Raw genomic sequence first — 19814 nt, 5'->3', positions numbered from 1 at the left:
TTAAAGGTCATATTTCATGATAGTGCAATGATGGGCATGTCCGGTCCATATCTTTGTCATTCATGCATGGATTTTAAAATAACTACGCATGAATGTGTGGCACAGTAAGACGACCTGTCGCGCGCAAGACCCAGGTCCGTAGGTCAAAGGTCCTAAACTCTAACATCGGCCATAACTATTCATTCAAAGTGCCATCGGAGGCATGTGTCATCCTATGGAGACAGCTCTTGTTTTTTTCATTCATTAAACAGGCGCTAGTGCTTTTGTGCTTTAATGTGTCTTTGCATTTTTCTATGATTTCTATGAGAATTTCTTTTTCGAAAGTAGTAAATCACCAAAGTAACACGTTTTATATGTAAAAAATACAGCGAAACGGTCCGATGACTGTATCTACATGTTCATAGTGTGTGACCAAGGTTTAGCTAATACATCGCAAACATATCCGCCGAGTATTAGTGAAAATCCGTTAGAAAAACAAGGTTGAGCGGTGGCTTAACTAATACTGGTTTAAGCCAGTCTTAGTGCTAGAACTGAAAAACTTGCCAATAGAGTATGAAGACCTCCAGAGTTAGTAAATAAAAGTTAGATTCTATTCAATGTAAATGAACACTCTTTTACTCATCAAGACAAGTTGATATTTATTTAACCTTTATCATGCTTGACACGACTGAGTCTGCCTTTGCGACCAGTGTATATTATGATCAGCCTGCACATCGGTTCAGTCAAATCATGATCTGTACTGTCTGCCATTCAGTAAGTATCTTTTTGGTACGCACCCCCTTTTAACAATTAATGATGACTGTCCAAATTAAATGATGGATCATATTGTTTAATTTTATATCTTGGTAGGTTGTTGTCAATCAAAATAACGTTTTTACCCAGAAATTGAATGTTTTGGTTAAAAGAATCCAGAAAAAAGTCGTAATTGCACATTTTTCTTGGAATAGAAACCAGAAATCGGTATATTATGTTTTATTCAGGATTCTTGTTTTGTCTTGATCTTTTTTATTGAAAGGTGCCAATATTAACATATTAACTGCACGACGTACATTGTAAACTAGTGTATTACTGATTTAGTATCTACAAGAAGTATCTTTATAAAGGTACACAATCGCATTAGCCAATGCAGATCTATTAATACGAAGCAGCGATGGTCGTAGAGTAATTTAAATTGTTTTAATGTATTTTCAGATGTTATCTGTCTCAGAGTTGGCAGGTTTTAAAGAAAAAACCTGCACATCCCTCAAGAAACTTTTATCTATACCATTCGAAAACCTGTGGATTTTTTCATCCACCAACCAAAATATACAGTTTTAATCAGCTGTTTAATGACCTTCACCCCAGAAGTTTACAGGAAATAAAGGGCCTTCGGCCGGAATCAAAGATAGTACCTTTGAAAAAAGATCTTTGTTAAGTACACATATTGAATCGACTGCCTGTTAATAGACGAAACTTTAGGCCTTCTGATATTGGGCTCATAGTTTTGACTTTTGACAGACACGCCTTTCAATAACTGTTTTATGTAATGACTTCTGACTTTAGCCTAACAAACATGTATTGAATAAACACCAGCACAAACTATGAGCCGGCAATTTGTTGCCATTGGCTAAAGAACTAAACATTGTTATATTAAATACGGTAGCAAAATGTTTTATCATCTGACCTAGGAGGTTAATTGAACTCATTGTATTTCGCATACTTCATTGCAAAAAAGAACAACAACCCCCCCCCCACACACACACACACACACTGCAAAAAAACAAAACAAACAACAACGACAACTTCTTATAAAAAAAATTGCAATGTTAGGTGAAAAGGTTAATGGTTAAAGGGGGGACGAATTATTGGTGGTAAATTTCGTTTAAACGGTTCTACATCATACGAACATGTGTTAATGATAAAAAGCACTGACTACTCTGTATACAGAAACATTATCTTTTGAGTGTTGTGATACTGTGTAATATTGAATCAATTTACAAATGGAACATGGTGGAAATATTGTTTTAAGAAACAATAACATTCTTTTGTTAAAGACAAGTATTTAAAAGTTTTGTCTCATATATATCCCAACAGAATGCTTTCAATGCTTTGACCAGATTGGCCAATCCATGTGATAGTTTGTACAAAACCGGAAAATTGCTCTTTTACTGATAATATTCTTACAACTTTTCGCAATTTGATAAAAGCGAATAATATGGGAAAACGAGTGCTTTGTTCGAAACAAGGCATCAACTAGTAAATGTTTAAGTTACTCGCACACTGGGATTTGAGCAAAGTGTTTAAGAAAAGTTATGAGAATGACTGGTAAACACTTTATGTTAAATAAATGTTAAAATTCTACTAGGATAAAGGAGTTATAGATCTTTATGAATTTTTATATGGCAATCACTGTAATCTTCAAAATTCCGTATCATAAGGTTATATTTAGAACACGTCAGTAGTATTGGGTCTGTTACTATCTTGCTGGGTTGCATTCCAAAGGATTTTCTTCATTTAATTAACCACCAGAAATGCAGTCTTTAAGTGTCGTATGGTGGCCGTAAAACTTCTTCCCGATCTTGGACTTAGTAGTGTTATATTTTCTAGTGACCGTGGGGTCCATTCAATCTATATGTATACTACAGTGTTACGTTTCAGCCAGTGCTAGTGGGACTTAAGGGGTGTTTCAAATTTCATAACCTCTCATAAACTGACTCAAAATCAAACCCAGTCCGCTATTGTCTTGCTTAGTTACATTCTATGCACCCTAAGGATCTGTTTATATAATTTATTACGTCATCAGTTGTAGAGATGATCGTACCCCCAAAACATTACAATCATTATCCCATTTCGTGTTAGAATTAGAAAGAGTAACCACAGGGTTAGTCATGCTTTGCTGTACGTACAATATATCCCTTAAGTTCTAGATCAGAGGAGAAGGAAGTAAAATTATGAAGTTTTGGTAGGGAATGAAGGATTTGTGTGGCGGTTGTATTACAGACATAAAATACAAAGGACAGATTTGACATTTGAACTCAGAAATGGACGTTGACCAAGTTCGTTAACTTCGTACATCGTCACCTACTTATATGCCAAGACTGAACAGTTATACACAATGGGACCTTAGGTTAGAGAGCCTGCATATAACAGACGCCATCAAAAGGACAAAATTAAAAAGCAGTTGCCATACAAGAAAATGTGGGCAAAAATTGAGATTTGTCCAGATATTGATATAAATGAACTAGTTTGGTCAGATTTTGGTAAAAAAGAGAATTTCATTGAAATTTTGCTGCAAAAATTGATAAAAACCCCAAAAATCACATTTTCACTGTTTTGGGGGTATTTTTTAAAAAAAAATGCAAATTTGCACTCTAAATTATGCCCATCTATACCTTTCAGAGGGGACATTTGGTATATTTCAAAGTGTTAATGTGTAATTTGCTTGCAAATTATGGTGAACATTTATGAAATAGGGCAAAAACCAGCTCTGGCTAGAAGAACATGTTAAAAATTATGTCGCGACATCAATTTTGAAGGAAAATTGGCGCAGGGACCCGCGTTACTGAAAATGCCATAAAACCTGGAAAACTGATTTAATCAAGCTGAAACTTAGTATTTTTCATGCAGATATATTACTGGTACTATACAAATGAAATTGAGACTATTACAGAAAACAGTTTTTCCTATAGGCCTAACTAAACTAAAGGAACCAGCGTTGGAGCCATCTGGTCTAGTCGCGTAATGGCTGCCAGGTATTTGAACACTACTTTTTCACTTGGCATGGCAACAGAGGTCTAAATTGAAGCTAGTTTCTGTTTAAATTTCATTGTGGGTGTATTTTTGACATTTTGGTAGGAAAAATGGGAGAGCAGGTTGTATTTGGTGAAGTCAAGCTCAATTTTAGTATGAGTAGTACTTCCAGGTCACAGCAGTGTGATTTTGATGTCAGTTTACAGTAAGCAAATGTGACCAGAAAAATCTCTCTTAGAAGATACATGACCCCTACTTTTCTCTTCATTTTATATCAGTTTTATCATAACTCTTTAAAATGAGGTAAGGATTTGTTCTCTGAAATGGGTCTAGTTATGTTTGGTAGCTCTTTAAAAAAGGTCAGTTTTATATAGAATATATAGGGAAAACTATTTAGCTTATTATGACCTACAAGGGTGATTAAACAATACCCAAAACTATGAAAGCGATGATAGCTGATTATTGGAGTATCACAACATAAATGTCATGCTGAACAATCTGAAAAGATCGAAGTATAACAGGTCTGCACGTACACAACTACTGAATAAATTATTCTTATACTGTATACGCTCTTTCTGAAAATATTCATACATGATAAATGCAAAAGTACACATAAATGTTTATGAGACTAAATTTTAAAATGTACAGTTTATTTTTGTTGTCGGAATGTAATCTGGATTCTTATCGCTGAAATTAATATTTATAAGAACGAAACTGAAACAGAATTAATTATAGGTCAGCCTTCTGTCGCCCTTTTATCAAAAATAGCTGTGTGTGTTATTTATCTATTAACGATGGCAATTTTCCTGAAAACATATGCAAGTTTATTGAATCAAATGCACAGACAGACCCGCCAATTATTAAGTTGCACGAAAATCCCCCAAAGAATTTTCGTATATTAAGAAACACGCAAACATTCTGGAATATTAAAATGAGATCTTGGTGGACAAAACATGTCTCAAAGTCCAATTTTGATAGTGCTTCTGGGCATTTTTTTCTTTAATTTGCATTAGCGCAGCAGAAATCCCGCAGACTTGAAAGAATGCTTGTATTTCTGCAAAACAAACTTACCTTCCTGGAAAATAAAGTGTGTAAAGATGAAAAGTCAGAACAGAGAATAATTGAAATTTCCGACAAAGTGGAAATTTTGAATATTTCACAAAAGGAAACAACGCAAGAAGTCGACGAATTGAAGCAGCAAAATGCTGAAAATAAAGTGAACATATCTGAATTATTCAATAAGCTTGAACATATTCAAGGCAAATTCAACAAAATGAACGGGGCGGCTTTTCTCGAATGTGGCGCATGGGAACGGGTTGGCTTCTCATGCTACAAGTTTTTTGATGAAGAAGTGGAATGGGAGGTGGCCGTTCAAAACTGCAAGTTAGAAGACGCCTATCTTATTGAAATTGACAGTTCTATTGAAAACACTTTCGCCGTGAACATCGTGAATCAAACAAAAACTAGAAATGTTACGGATACTAGTGACTCGAAGGATGGGAATAGTGGACCTTGGCTGGGTGCTTCCGACAAACAAACGGAGGGTAACTGGGTGTGGGAGTATAGTGGACGATATCTCAATAGAGGATTTCAAGGTTGGCATGATAGAGAACCAAATGGAAAATCAAGAGAAAACTGTTTGCATTTACTTGAGAAACAGGATTATAAGTGGAACGATACACCGTGTGCTAGGAAGAACCCTTATGTATGTGAAAAACCCGTGACAGTGAAATGACAAGTAAAATAGGATATAGATATGTCTTTAAGCGTAAAGTTAAAAGAACAATGTAAATGAATCAGCGCTATTTGATTTTAAGTCAGTGAGTGATTATCGTTTGTAGTCTTTGTAGACATGTACTTAAAAGCGTTGAATACAGCGAACAAAACTCAAAATGATGTATATACCTTTTTTTTTGTAAACATTGAATATTGAGGTAGGCAATATATTATGAGGAAAAACCAATCTTCATTCTGTTAGAAACGTGTACACATATACAGCTTGATTGTTTAAAGTTTGCTTCTATGTTTATTTTATATTAATGAGCCGCGCCATGAGAAAACCAACATAGTGCATTTGCGACAGTCTGGTCAGGATCCATGCTGTTCGCTTTCAAAGCCTATTGAAATTAGAGAAACCGTTAGCGAACAGCATGGATCCTGACCAGAATGCACTATGTTGGTTTTCTCGTGGTGCGGCTCATTTTATTCTATGAAGCATTCTATCAAGCATATTGAGATGGCATGCGTCATACAATGTTGAAATAATTCTACTTACATATGGGAAACATATGTTTACCAGCATTTTCATGGTAAATTGGCAAAATGTGTTACTTCTATGCCTCCAAAACATCATAAAGAAAGCTGTGATATGTAATTAACGAAACAAAAAGATATGATGGTCACATTTCTTCAAGGAATAATTGTTTCTTACATCTTAATATTTTTATTTGTTAAGTAGGTAGACTTTATTTTAAAGTCGTGACTGAAGATTGAACGTACAATGTCAGAATCAAACTTTTATTTGGTATTTTTCTGTTATGTTTTTGCTTTACATTTCTGTTAGTATTCAGAACTGTTTGACATAGTATTTGTGTATTAATTATGTCACTAAACTAGAACATCTACATTGTATTGTGTTTCTTTTTCACTCGATCCCTTTTCTAGTGAACATGTGATATATATTCGTTTTTTGTATTTTCTTACATTTTGTTACGTGAAGCAGTAAGTTATAGACCTATGAAAACAAAGCTTCAACAAAAGTCAATATTGTGTAATTGTTTGTTTGTTTTTGGCGTTAACGCCGTTTTTCAACAGTATTTCAGCCATGTAACGGCGGGCAGTTAACCTAACCAGTGTTCCTGGATTCTGAACCAGTACAAACCTGATCTCCGCAAGTAACTGCCAACTTCCCCACATGAATTATAGGACGAATGATTTCAGACACAATGTCTTTTATCAAATCGTTACGGAGAACATACGCCCCGCCCGGGGATCGAACCCGTGACCCCGCGATCCGTAGACCAACACTCTCCCTACTGAGCTAAGCGGGCGGGCTTCAATATTTGTGTAGGGAACTTGCGAGGTTATAATGTCTGCTTGATCTGCTGACTGGTCAAAAATCACAGCATGGGTATACTTATTGTCTATTATAAAAATAATAAAATGTCAGAAACTTTATAAAACATGGTGAGAATTGTTCGGAATTAATGATTTGCTGAAAGTCGGAAGTATTCAAAAATGATGATTTTGTGTTAAAACTGGTTGGTTCTGCAAACTAAAATGCATTGCCAAACTGTATAGTAGTCACATTGGCTCAAAACAAGAGCCAGTAAGTCTATGTAAATCTATTTACAATCTCTAACCAGTAAACAAATGAAAATGTTATCTTAAAAGAAAGTTGTTTCACCAAGAAAATGCTTTATTTCATCTGGGCCTTCAGCTTTTTAAAGCGGTTTGTGAAGTGTTTTGATATATTTGACACTAACCTGAACATGATTCAGGTTGTCTGCTTTCGCTTCTAAATATCTATGTTTCTAACCTTTACCTGCTACATTTCTAAAATGGACTGGTCCATCACTCAATTCGGGCAATACCATTTATTATCAAGAATCTAGTTACAACAAGGTTCGACATTTCCAACGCTGTTGGTTAGGGTTAGTGGCGTGATAATTTAGATTGTTACTATTGTTTTTTGTTGGTATTCTTTTATTACCTTTTGAGTGTTTAAAGGTCTCGTCTTAAGGTAGTTCTGCACGTTTAATAAACCGGAAGTGATGGCGTAACGTCATTGTCCGGAAAACGCAGAATAAAGCCTGGATTCGGCGTACGGAAATGAAAATCATATTATGAGTTAATTGAAATCTGTGAGTAAATTTATTGCAATGGCACTGTTGCTATATTTCTAAAGTAAAAATATTATATTAAAACCTATGACACGTTAAAATAATCAGAATAATGTCTTAAAATTAGCGTGAAATGTCCGATGCACTTTAATCTTGGTTAAATATCTCAAAAATAAGCACATGGACCTATACATTTTATTTCATCAAATTATAGGCCATGTTTTTATTTACAACTGTGAGAAGTGTCATCAAAATCTGAATTGTAGAAAAATTTCTATTCGCGAAAATGTTATGAAAGTAATGATTTTTCTATAGACTCCCATTATGAAATATTGCGTGAGGTCCAAATTTTTCAAATCAGTCTAGCAAAAAATCAAGTAAGTGTCCCTATCTTCTTTATTTGCTGAATTTTCTAGGTATATTCTGAAGTGTTGAAAAATCAGAGTTTAATCAAATTCTACTTTGTAGAAAATACTCCGATCCAAACGTGCAGAACTGCCTTAATAACAGGAACTTGGACGCTACTCAAAATAACGGTATAAATAAAATGGAGTTTATTTTAACATTTAAAATGAGAAATGCTCGATTGAAAACTAACCGAAATTCTTCAAAATGGGATCCTGATTTCGTTTATGGTCAATAAATTCGGGCATATTTGCGGATAATTTCAACTGAATATAAGAAAACCGACTAAAATGCCATTGTTTATAGCAGAATGAAACAAAGCTTAACAAACTGTATTCTTTCAACAGCGATAGCTTAACGAAGCGTAATTACGTTTTGGCACTTTCAAGCTTCCGTAGAAACAACATTTATTGCCTAGTCATTAATAGGACCTGACCCAGTCCATATTCAAATTTATACAACATTATACATATTGAAATTATCATTTATATATGAAAAGCTTGCAGTATTTTATCGAAGTGTTATACTCGTAAAATATTCGCTTGGTAGAGACATATTTTGATAATCTATTAATCAAATTACTTTGTGATGTTTGATTTGATCAACTTTGGTCATTGGCAGTAACATTTTGGTAAAAAATGAAGCTCTTGCTGTCTATAATAATGTAAAAGGCTGAAAATTCTTCAGGCCTGACCGAGAATCGAACCCCGGACTCTCACACCTAAGGCAAAAAACTAGCTCAATAGCAAGGAAGTAAACATTTTGTAGGTGCACCCTTATACTCTTCCCTACTACATACACCCCCTCTATTTTAGAATTCGTCCTCAAATTCCAGGAGTTTGAACCTCTGTGGGACGTTCCAATATATTTATTCATATCTACTCGTGAGTTATTTATGTTGGGCGCCTAAGGTAACAGACTGAAAATACTTCAGGCCTGACCGGAATCGAACCCGAGACCTCTCACACCGAAAGCGGACACTCTACCACGTCGCTATACATACTAGCTCAATAGCAAGGAAGTATAGGTGCGCCCTAATACTCTATCCTACTACAATAAGGGAATGATATTCATTGTTGTTGGAGTTCATTTTTCTGGTTTCTTTTTATATTTCTATTTCTCCCTTCCTTGATAAGTAAATTATGTGCAGAAAATATAATAAGTCTAGATAAAGCAATTTTTTATAAATATCATTCTTCACATAACTCAGATACTTTTCAATCTCCGAACTATTCTTAAATATACTATAAGTTTCTAGCTTAGGTACATTTCTCAGCTCTAAAAACCACTGCTGTAAATATTAATTATAATATACGTCTAATTATACCCTGAATTTGCATATTCGAAACTGTTGCAGTATACCACAGATAAGAACTTGCTAGGTTGCCTAATAGTTATTTGATACTTTTAGACCGTTTATTAACTATATGTCTGTAATGATCAACATGATCAAATAACTTATAAACTAAAAAATAAGGATCAATTATACTTACGGTGCGCACCCTGTCTGAGCTGCTTGGAATATACGTGTTCATACTACTTTCAGTGTTCTAACAAAACAATTTATTATGACTAAGGTATTGCTTATAAAATTTAGTAAAAGAAGTTTTAATCACGTCAAATTTGCAGTCAAGTTAATAGAAAGATTGCGAATCATGATGGTGTTTTTTTCTTGTTTTACTTCATAAAAGTATATAAAACCTAGAGAAAAAGTCTATGTTATTTTTTAACAGCCCTCGTGAATATGCTGAATGCTCCATAACTTATATGTAACGTTTCTGCGGTTCATGTGAAATTGAAGTAAAACTTAATCTCAGGTTTTTATCAACAGCGCACTGAAAATAAATTACAGATAATTTGCCAGATGACGATGAAGATAAGAAAGCGGATGTCGGTACATTTTTTAGCTCACCTGAGCACGAAGTGCTCAAAGGTGAGCTTTAGTGATCGCCCTGTGTCCGTCGTCCGTCGTCGTCCGTCGTCCGTCCGTCCGTCCGTCGTCAACAATTTGACTGTTAACACTCTAGAGGTCACATTTTTGGCCCAATCTTAATGAAACTTGGTCAGAATGTTACCCTCAATAAAATCTTGGACGAGTTCGATATTGGATCATCTGGGATTAAAAACTAGGTCATCAGGTCAAATCAAAGGAAAAGCTTGTTAACACTCTAGAGGTCACATTTTTGGCCCAATCTTAATGAAACTTGGTCAGAATGTTACCCTCAACAAAATCTTGGACGAGTTCGATATTAGGTCATCTGGGATCAAAAACTAGGTCATCAGGTCAAATCAAAGGAAAAGCTTGTTAACACTCTAGAGGTCACATTTTTAGACCAATCTTAATGAAACTTGATCAGAATGTTACCCTCCATAAAATCTTGGACGAGTTCGATATTAGATCATCTGGAATCAAAAACTAGGTCATCAGGTCAAATCAAAGGAAAAGCTTGTTAACACTCTAGAGGTCACATTTTTGGCCCAATCTTAATGAAACTTGGTCAGAATGTTACCCTCAATAAAATCTTGGACGAGTTTGATATTGGGTCATCTGAGATCAAAAACTAGGTCATCAGGTCAAATCAAAGGAAAAGCTTGTTAACACTTTAGAGGTCACATTTTTGGCCCAATCTTAATGAAACTTGGTTAGAATGTTACCCTCAATAAAATCTTCGACAAATTCGTTATTGGGTCATCTGGGGTCAAAAACTAGGTCACCAGGTCAAATCAAAGGAAAAGCTTGTTAACACTCTAGAGGTCACAATTTTGGCCCAATCTTAATGAAACTTGACCAGAATGTTAATCTAGATGATCTTAAGGTCCAGTTTGAATCTGGGTCATGTAGGATCAAAAACTAGGTCACCAGGTCAAATCAAAGGAAAAGCTAGTTTACACTGTAGAGTCCACATTTATGACCATATCATAATGAAACTTGGTCAGAATGTTAATCTTGATGATCTTAAGGTCAAGTGTAAATCTGGGTCAGGTGGGGTCAAAAACTGGGTCACTAGGTCAGATCAAAGGAAAAGCTTGTTAACACTGTAGAGGCCATATTTATGACTATATCTTCATGAAACTTAGTCAGAATGTTAATCTTGATGATCTTTAGGGCAAGTTTGAATCTGGGTCATGTCGGGTCAAAAACTAGGTCACCAGGTCAAATCAAAGGAAAAGCTAGTTAACACTTTAGAGGCCACATTTATGACCACATCTTAATGAAACTTTGTCAGAATGTTAATCTTGATGATCTTTAGGTCAAGTTTAACTCTGGGTCAGTTGGGGTCAAAAACTAGGTCACTAAGTCATATCAAAGGAAAACCTTGTTAACACTCTAGAGGCCACATTTATGACTGTATATTCATGAAACTTAGTCAGAATGTTAAACTTGATGATCTTTAGGTCAAGTTCGAATCTGGGTCATGTCGGGTCAAAAGCTAGGTCACGGGTTCAAATCAAAGGAATGGCTAGTTAACACTTTAGAGGCCACATTTATGACCATATCTTAATGAAACTTGGTCAGAATGTTAAACTTAATGATCTTTAGGTCTGTAGGTCAGGTGAGCGATACAGGGCCTTCATGGCCCTCTTGTTTATGTTCTAGTTTCGTTCTTTTTAAGCTTTAACTTCTAAGAATTGTTGATCTCATGTCGGTCGTTCTAATTTTCTGAGAAAAGTTTTTTTTTTTGTTTTGAGTTCTAAGAATTGTTGATCTGAAACTGTACTACAAAATTTTATTAAAGTCAACCAATGAATGATTAAGATGAGTAGGCCACCATAATTAATCCGATTACCATGCTTCTTTAAAGGAACTTTCCCACAGGCTTTAGGCGAAAAATGTTTTTTTCTCAAAAATCCATAAAAAGTAAGTACTCTGAAAGTGACCAGTGGTACAAACTTATTGACATAAAAAGTTTGCAAGATATTCTTATAAATAACAAAAAAATGTTGTGCAGAACGTTGTAAACCGTTGCAACGCTTTTGAATCAATGCAGAAAATTTACATTCGTCTTACATTTTCACTAACTTAAATTTTCACCCACTTTATCATTTTTTCAGTGTCATATATTCTTTTTATACCAAACTTGGTGGAAATGAAAATACTGTAAATTACTGAACATACTGAAAATGTTCCAAACCGTTGGCAAATAGCTTAAATCCAATAAAAAAAAAGAAACAAATAGCTGAGCTGATTTAATTCACGTTTATAAATATCATGCCGACTGTTTGATGAACAAAAACGAAGTTTTGATATACCATAACAGATAGGTGCACGGCGCATTGCCAGGTCTGAAACATATGCTCCCACTCTATAATCATGCAGTGTCCTGTAATGCGTCCAACAAAATGCTTTATCCCGAAGTTAAGACGAAAAAAAAAAAGAAGAGCAATTTAGATTTAATTCAAAATGTAAGCAACAATTTAAGTTCTGAGCATGAGTTAGTGTCACGATTGTAGAACAGGAAATACTGACGTAATTTAAGAGTACAGTTGAAATTTCTAAAGTTCGTTCTAAAACTAAAAAGGTCAACATCACGTTACATGGTATATGGCGAAACAGGTTGCGTGCCTATAGGTTTCGATACTGAAGAAAAAATAAATCTTTCTGGTTAAGAATGATCAAATTTGCCATATTGACTTTCACTTTCCTATATTGTTTATAAAAATGTGTACGCTATTCGCTGAAATTATAAACAAGAATATTTTAAGACAAAATGTTTATGGCTGAATGCAGTCCAATCTGTTTTAACAATAAGACATGGGACCAGCAAAAGTTCATTAAAAGCAAATGACATAAGATGTTAATTAGATACAATACAATCTTTAAGATTTATTATATAAATGCATGGTACTTACGCATTGAAAAATGCAACAGCACTTTCTACAGATTATTAAAAACTTCATTTGAGCCGCCCCATGAGAAAACCGACATAGTGGCTTAGCGACCAGCATGGATCCAAACCAGCCTGCGCATCCGCGCAGTCTGGTCAAGATCCCTGCTTTTCGCTTTCAAAGCCTATTACAATTAGAGAAACCGTCAGCGAACAGCATAGATCCTGACCAGACTGTGCGGATGCGCGGGCTGGTAGCAAACGCACTGTGTTGGTCTTTTCATGGCGCGGCTCATCTGGCCTAGAGAAATATTTATCCAATACTCCAGAGTCTTTACTGCATACTATGCTAAAAGGGGGGGGGGGGGGTCCCAGTTAGGTGTCTGCGCAAAATGTTTTTTGATTTTATTTATACTTTGTGGTAATATACCTACATGTATTAAGTTTCATTAACAAGTGTTACTGTTACCAGTTTTGACTTACTTTTATAGATATTCACATTTAAAGTGGGTGGGGTAATCTGACATGTGACCAGCCAGGAACACAATTTCTGTTATTTTTTTAAAAATGGTTCTAACCTTTTACCTGAAACTTTCATGATAAAATAACTATGCAATGGACATTCACACAATATGTTGCATTTTAAATTGTACTGAATACTTTTTTCATCACAGAGCCACAAAGTGGTCTAATCAAATTTACTGATTTTCAATGGACGCATTTTACCAAAAAGCTAAAACATTTTTTATTAGTTGAGATATTAAGGTGTTATTTTCAGCAGATATTGTAAACTAAATAAACATTAAAATGACAGTATATCAGTATACTCTGATTAATATTGGAAGAGTGGTACACTCTCAAACTGGGAAAAAGTGGGTGGGGTAAATAAATATTCGAAGCAACACTACAAAAATTGTGCAGTTGTTACGAAATGACCTCATATTGTCTATTACTATCTTAATTGTGCCCCCATGAGTGGTGGGGGCATATAGATTTGCTCTTGTCCGTGCGTCCGTCCGTCCACCCGTCCGTGCGTCCGTCCGAAGTTCGTGACACGCCTAGCTCAAAAAGTATTTGATATAAATTGAGGAAAACTTGCAAGAGTCTTTATCATGATATGAACTTGCGCACCTTCTATTTTTCGTCTGACTCCGCCCCCTAATTTTAGAGTTACTGCCCCTGAAATAGTAAAAATTGCACATTTTCACCTTGTGACACGCCCAGCCCAAAAAGTATTTGATATAAATTGATGAAATCTTGCATGAGTCTTTATAATGATATGAACTTGCACGCCTCCTATTTTTCGTTTGGCTCCGCCCCCTATTTCTAGAGTTATGGCCCCTGAAATAGTAAAAAATGCACATTTTCACCTTGTGACACGCCTAGCTCAAAAAGTACTTGATATAGATTCATGAAACCTTGCCTTAGTCTTTATCATGATATGAATTTGCGCATCTCTTATTTTTAATCTGGGGCCGCGCCCTATTTCTAGAGTTATGGCCCCTGAAATAGTCAAAAATGCACATTTTCACCTTGTGACACGCCTAGCTCAAAAAGTATTTGATATAAATTGATGAGTGTTTATCATGATATGAACTTGCGCACCTACTACTTTTTATCTGGGTCTGCCCCCTATTTCCAGAGTTATGGCCCCTGAAATAGTAAAAAATTCACACCCTGTGTCCTACAGACACACTCTAGTTTTATTAAATACAGACTTGGTTGATAAATTACTTTAGGGGGCGTGCTTGTATAAAAGCTGCATTTTTTAGTTACAATTTATGTTCGTTTTTTGCGAAATACCTGCATTTTCTCTATCGAGACATCATTATTAAGTTACACCTTGTAACCCAACTTGTATGTAACTCGAGTTTGAAATTTTCATATAGCTCTATTGCTTTCATTTTCATGTACGTGTCTTTGATTGACACTTCTGCTCGTTCAAATATTGATGATTTTGTTAATTTAAAAATGTACCCCCTATACTTGATCTTAGACAATATTCATTATGCAATGATCACGCGATTAATTATTTTTTTGTCTGGTGATGTCCATCCCAATCCTGGGCCTAGTCTAGAATCCAATGGTTGTTTTTCTGTACTACATCAGAATATAAGGAGTATTCGCAACAAATTAGATTATATCAAAGACAATTTTCTTGACTTCGATGTTATCTGTTTTACCGAAACTCACTTATCGCAAAATATTTCTGACTTGCAGATGAAACTTGAAGGATTAGGAAATATGTTTCGGAAAGATGTTTCATCACACTCAGGTGGTATCCTAGTATATTGTAATTCAGGATTACAACCAAAACGATTAAATGACCTTGAAACTATTTTACCGGAATCTCTGTGTATTAAAATAAAAGATCATAATAAAAACTTTATTATTGCTACAGTCTATAGGCCACCAAACTCTGCTATCGACTTCTGGCAAAGATGTGATATTCTTGTTGACCAGGCCTTAGAAATATCAGATAATATTATTTTAGTTGGCGATATAAACGAAGATCAGTTAAATGTAACAAATCGTAAATTTAGAGACATACTTATTCTTAATAATATGACAAATGTAATCAATACACCAACTCGAATAACACACAGTACAAGCACCTTAATTGATGTAATTGCATTAACAAATACTGTAATACCGCTGGATTCTGGAGTTTTTGAAACGCCGTCAAATATAAGCGATCACTTTGCTACTTATGTTTATGTAAAAAGCAGTTTCCAGGCCAGGACATGTTACACCCGCCGAGTGTGGAACTACCACCAAGCCGATTTGAAAAGTTAAATAACTCGATAAACACCACTGATTGGTCAGCTCTTAACTCAGACTCTCTAGACGTAGCCACATCTTTTTTTGAAAAAACATTTTTAGATCTAGCTAAAACATGCATTCCTACTAAAATTATACAAATCCGCCCCAACGACAGACCTTGGTATAATTCATTTATTCGTACTACATCTAGGAAACGTGATCGTTTAAAGCGAATTGCTATTCAGTCTGGGAAACCATCAGATTGGCAATGTTACAAGAAAATAAGAAATCGTGTCAATAATATGAAAAAACACCTACGCGAACAATTTTATAATACTCTTGAATTTTCCATGAATGATTTAAGTTCTACAAATCCTAAACAGTACTGGAAAACAGTAAAAATGCTAGTCAAAGAAAATTCTAAAGCCGAAGAAGAAATTCCGCCCCTTGAAAACGAAAATCATGACACAGCTATTTCTGACGTAGATAAAGCTACATTTTTAAACGATTACTTCGTATCAGTATCAACTCTCGACGATTCCAATTCTGTTCTACCTGAGTTTGTTGCAAAGTCTAATACAACTCTTTCCCACTTTACTATTTCTGAGCAAGACGTAATTGACGTTTTAGATAACTTAGTTGTCAACAAAGCCTGTGGGCCTGATGGTATTAGTCATAAAATGTTAAAGGGATGTTCGAAAACCATAGCTAAGCCACTTTGCACTTTATTCAATAGATCTCTCATCGTAAATAAATACCCGTCTTCATGGAAAATTGCTAATGTAATGCCGCTTTATAAGAAAGGAGAAAAATCTTTACCATCTAACTATAGACCAATTTCTTTGATCAGTTGCGTAGGTAAAGTAATGGAACGAGTGATTTTTAAATATTTGTACAATCATCTAAACTCCAATAATCTTATATATAAAAATCAGTCAGGATTTCTTCCTGGACACTCCACTGTATATCAACTTGTAGATATATATAACCAGATCTGTACATCTCTAGACGAGAAGAAAGCAACCTGTATGGTTTTCTGTGATATATCGAAAGCTTTCGACCGAGTTTGGCATAAAGGCCTTATATTTAAACTGAAGCAGTATGGTTTTTCAGGACACTTGGTCAACTGGATAACAGATTACCTGGAAAATAGATCGCAAAAAGTATTTGTAGGGCAATCGTTATAAACTGCAGGCGTACCTCAGGGATCGGTCTTGGGCCCTCTTTTATTTCTTGTATACGTAAATGATATTGCTGATTCTGTTATAAGTACCGCTAGACTATTCGCTGATGATAGCTCACTTGCTATATCTTCACCAGACTCCGTTTATATAGAAACTGTTTTAAATTCAGATCTAGAAAAAATTTCCAGTTGGGCAAGTCAATGGCTTGTAAAATTCAATCCTTCTAAAACTGAAGTCATGTTTTTCTCCTTTAGAGATATAGCTCAACCTTCGTTAACCTTTGATAATACCCCTCTAAACTTCGTTGACGATCACAAACATCTAGGTCTTACAATAAGTCATGATGGCTCTTGGCACACCCATATAAACAATATCACTTCCTCAGCTTCAAAAGTACTCGGCTCGATGAGAATGTTAAAATTCAAAGTTAAAAGGTCTACTCTTAACAACATTTATTTATCGTATCTAAGACCTCTACTCGAGTATGCTTCAGTTGTATGGGATAGCTGTACTCAATATGAAAAGGACACTATAGAAAAACTTCAATATGAAGCAGCTCGCATTGTTACTGGTTTGACTCGTTCCGTTTCCATTCAAAATTTATTAACTGAAGTTGGCTGGGTTTCTCTTGCAGACCGTAGAATTATGCAGAAATTAATATTAGCTTATAAAGGAAATAACGGACTGCTTCCAGATTACCTTATAGACATTTTTCCTCCAACAGTTCACAATTCTAACAACTATGAACTTAGAAACAACACTAATTTTGTAACATTGCCTAGACGTCTCGAAATTTACTCAAAATCAGTTATACCCGATTCAGTAAAACTATGGAATAACCTTGACCTCCCGACACGCAATGCTAACACACTTACATCTTTTAAGAGCAAATTGAAGAGTAAATTTAAATCTCCAATTGTTCCGTCTTTTTATCTAATAGGAGAACGATTCTATAATGTAGTTCAAACTCGTATTAGAAACCGATGCAGCAACTTAAACAATGATTTATTTTATAACCATTTACGAGACTATCCCGATTGCTCTTGTGGACATGGTATTGAAGATGCGGAACATTTCTTTTTTAAATGTAGCCATTATGCCGATGCTCGTCGATTGTTATTTATCAATACTCGAAGATTTCATCCTCTTAGTACTCACAAATTACTTCATGGAATTGATTCACTTACTATTGAGGAGAACAAATCTTTGTTTTTAGAAGTACAAAGTTATATAAAAAATACACGTCGTTTCACTAGCACTGCCTCCTGATCTTTTGACTATATATCTGTTTAGAGGGCTCTGGGCTGGGCTGGATGTGGGTATTCTGCAGCGGATGCGATGAGGTGCACTGATTGATTTTACGCTTGTCTGTGTTAGTTTTATTGTTGTTGTTTTTTTTCTTTCGATTGTTTTTTCCCTGCTTTTCTTCTATTAAATTTACTGTCTTAACTCTTCTTCTATATAAGTAAGTTTATAACTTAAAATTATATTTTGTTAAGCATATATATTTTTTCCATTCCAGACCAAACAAAAAATCCGCCATTTAGTTTAATCTAACATTAATTTGACAGCCAGGGACGGACCGATTTCTAATGTTGGTAAAACTTGTGGTCCAACCCTTTTGTATTATCGCACATTCGCAAAGTTACTGAATACTTCCTAATGTACAGTAGTAATATATATGTCTTGTATAATGATAGTTTGCTATTGTATATATATATTTACATATGTATCTGTATAATAGTGTCTTGATGTACATTACCATAATGTCTTGTGTGATGATTACAATAAAATATGATTAAACTAAACTGGTTGATAAATTTTAACAAAACTTTTTTCTCTTTAATAAGACTTTATACATGTGTGCCATGGAAAAATCAATGCAGAAAATTTAATGTTAATTTGAACAATAGCTTTCCTCAAAATATACTACCTCAGGCAAAACCTTTTGTTAAATACTTTGAGCTTTCAGGGTTAATTTGGTTTGTCTACATGTCATGTTCAAGGTCCATGCTTTTTCCATGACACACATGTATAAAGTGGGAATTTTTTTGTTAAAATTTATCAATCAATGCTGTATTTAATAAAATTAAGATAGTAATAGACAATCTGAGGCCATTGCTTAACAACTCCACAATTTTTGTAGTGTTGCTTCGAATATTTATTTACCCCACCCACTTTTTCCCAGTTTGAGAGTGTACCACTCTTCCAATATTAATCAGAGTATACTGATATACTGTCATTTTAATGTTTATTTAGTTTATAATATCTGCTGAAAATAACACCTTAATATCTCAACTAATGAAAAATGTTTTAGCTTTTTGGTAAAGTTCGTCCATTTAAAATCAGTAAATTTGATTAGACCACTTTGTGGCTCTGTGATGAAAAAAGTATTCAGTACAATTTAAAATGCGATATATTGTGTGAATGCCCATTGCATAGTTATTTTATCATGAAAGTTTCAGGTAAAAGGTTAGAACCATTTTAAAAAAAATAACAGAAATTGTGTTCCTGGCTGGTCACATGTCAGATTACCCCACCCACTTTAAATGTGAATATATATAAAAGTAGGTCAAAACTGGTAACAGTAACACTTGTTAATGAAACTTAATACATGTAGGTATATTACCACAAAGTATAAATAAAATCAAAAAACATTTTGCGCAGACACCTAACTGGGACCCCCCCTTTTGTTCGAGAAACCAGATTAGCTGTTGAAACTTGAAATTGGTCAAGAATATCATTAAATCAAAGAACATGCAACAAGTATAAAATAAGTTAGAAGAAGAGTTTTATTATTTTTTCAAGTGTAACCTGTTTACAAATGAACGAAAAAAGAATCAAACCATACTTCATCAGAAATCCGAATGTGTTTAAGCTGGAACGACTACTGAAAATAAGAAAACGATTAAAAAAAAACTGTGCAAGTTTGTTAAAATTATATTGCCTCAGTTAAGATAAATGATAATGATTTGAGCCGTGCCAAGAGAAAACCAACATAGTGGGTTTGCGACCAGCATGGATCCAGACCAGCCTGCGCATCCGCGCAGTCTGGTCAGGATCCA

The 19814-nt window shown here is 34.8% G+C and overlaps 1 protein-coding gene across 1 annotated transcript; it reads left to right on the top strand.

Annotated features, from left to right (window-relative positions):
* The first annotated feature begins 4611 nt into the window (after nucleotides 1-4611).
* On the top strand, nucleotides 4612-6358 carry LOC123553132 (perlucin-like protein). The gene has a single exon (XM_045342879.2). The coding sequence runs from the start codon at nucleotides 4772-4774 to the stop codon at nucleotides 5462-5464; it is 693 nt and encodes a 230-aa protein (XP_045198814.2). The 5' UTR covers nucleotides 4612-4771; the 3' UTR covers nucleotides 5465-6358.
* Nucleotides 6359-19814: the final 13456 nt, after the last annotated feature.

This window comes from Mercenaria mercenaria, chromosome 4 (assembly GCF_021730395.1).
Source record: "Mercenaria mercenaria strain notata chromosome 4, MADL_Memer_1, whole genome shotgun sequence".
Taxonomy (NCBI): Eukaryota; Metazoa; Mollusca; class Bivalvia; order Venerida; family Veneridae; genus Mercenaria; species Mercenaria mercenaria.
This window is presented reverse-complemented; position numbering and strand designations above follow the sequence as displayed.

What these genes read in the sequence shown, in the direction of transcription:
- LOC123553132 (XM_045342879.2), top strand. Translation starts at nt 4,772, where the DNA reads ATGCTTGTATTTCTGCAAAACAAACTTACCTTCCTGGAAAATAAAGTG.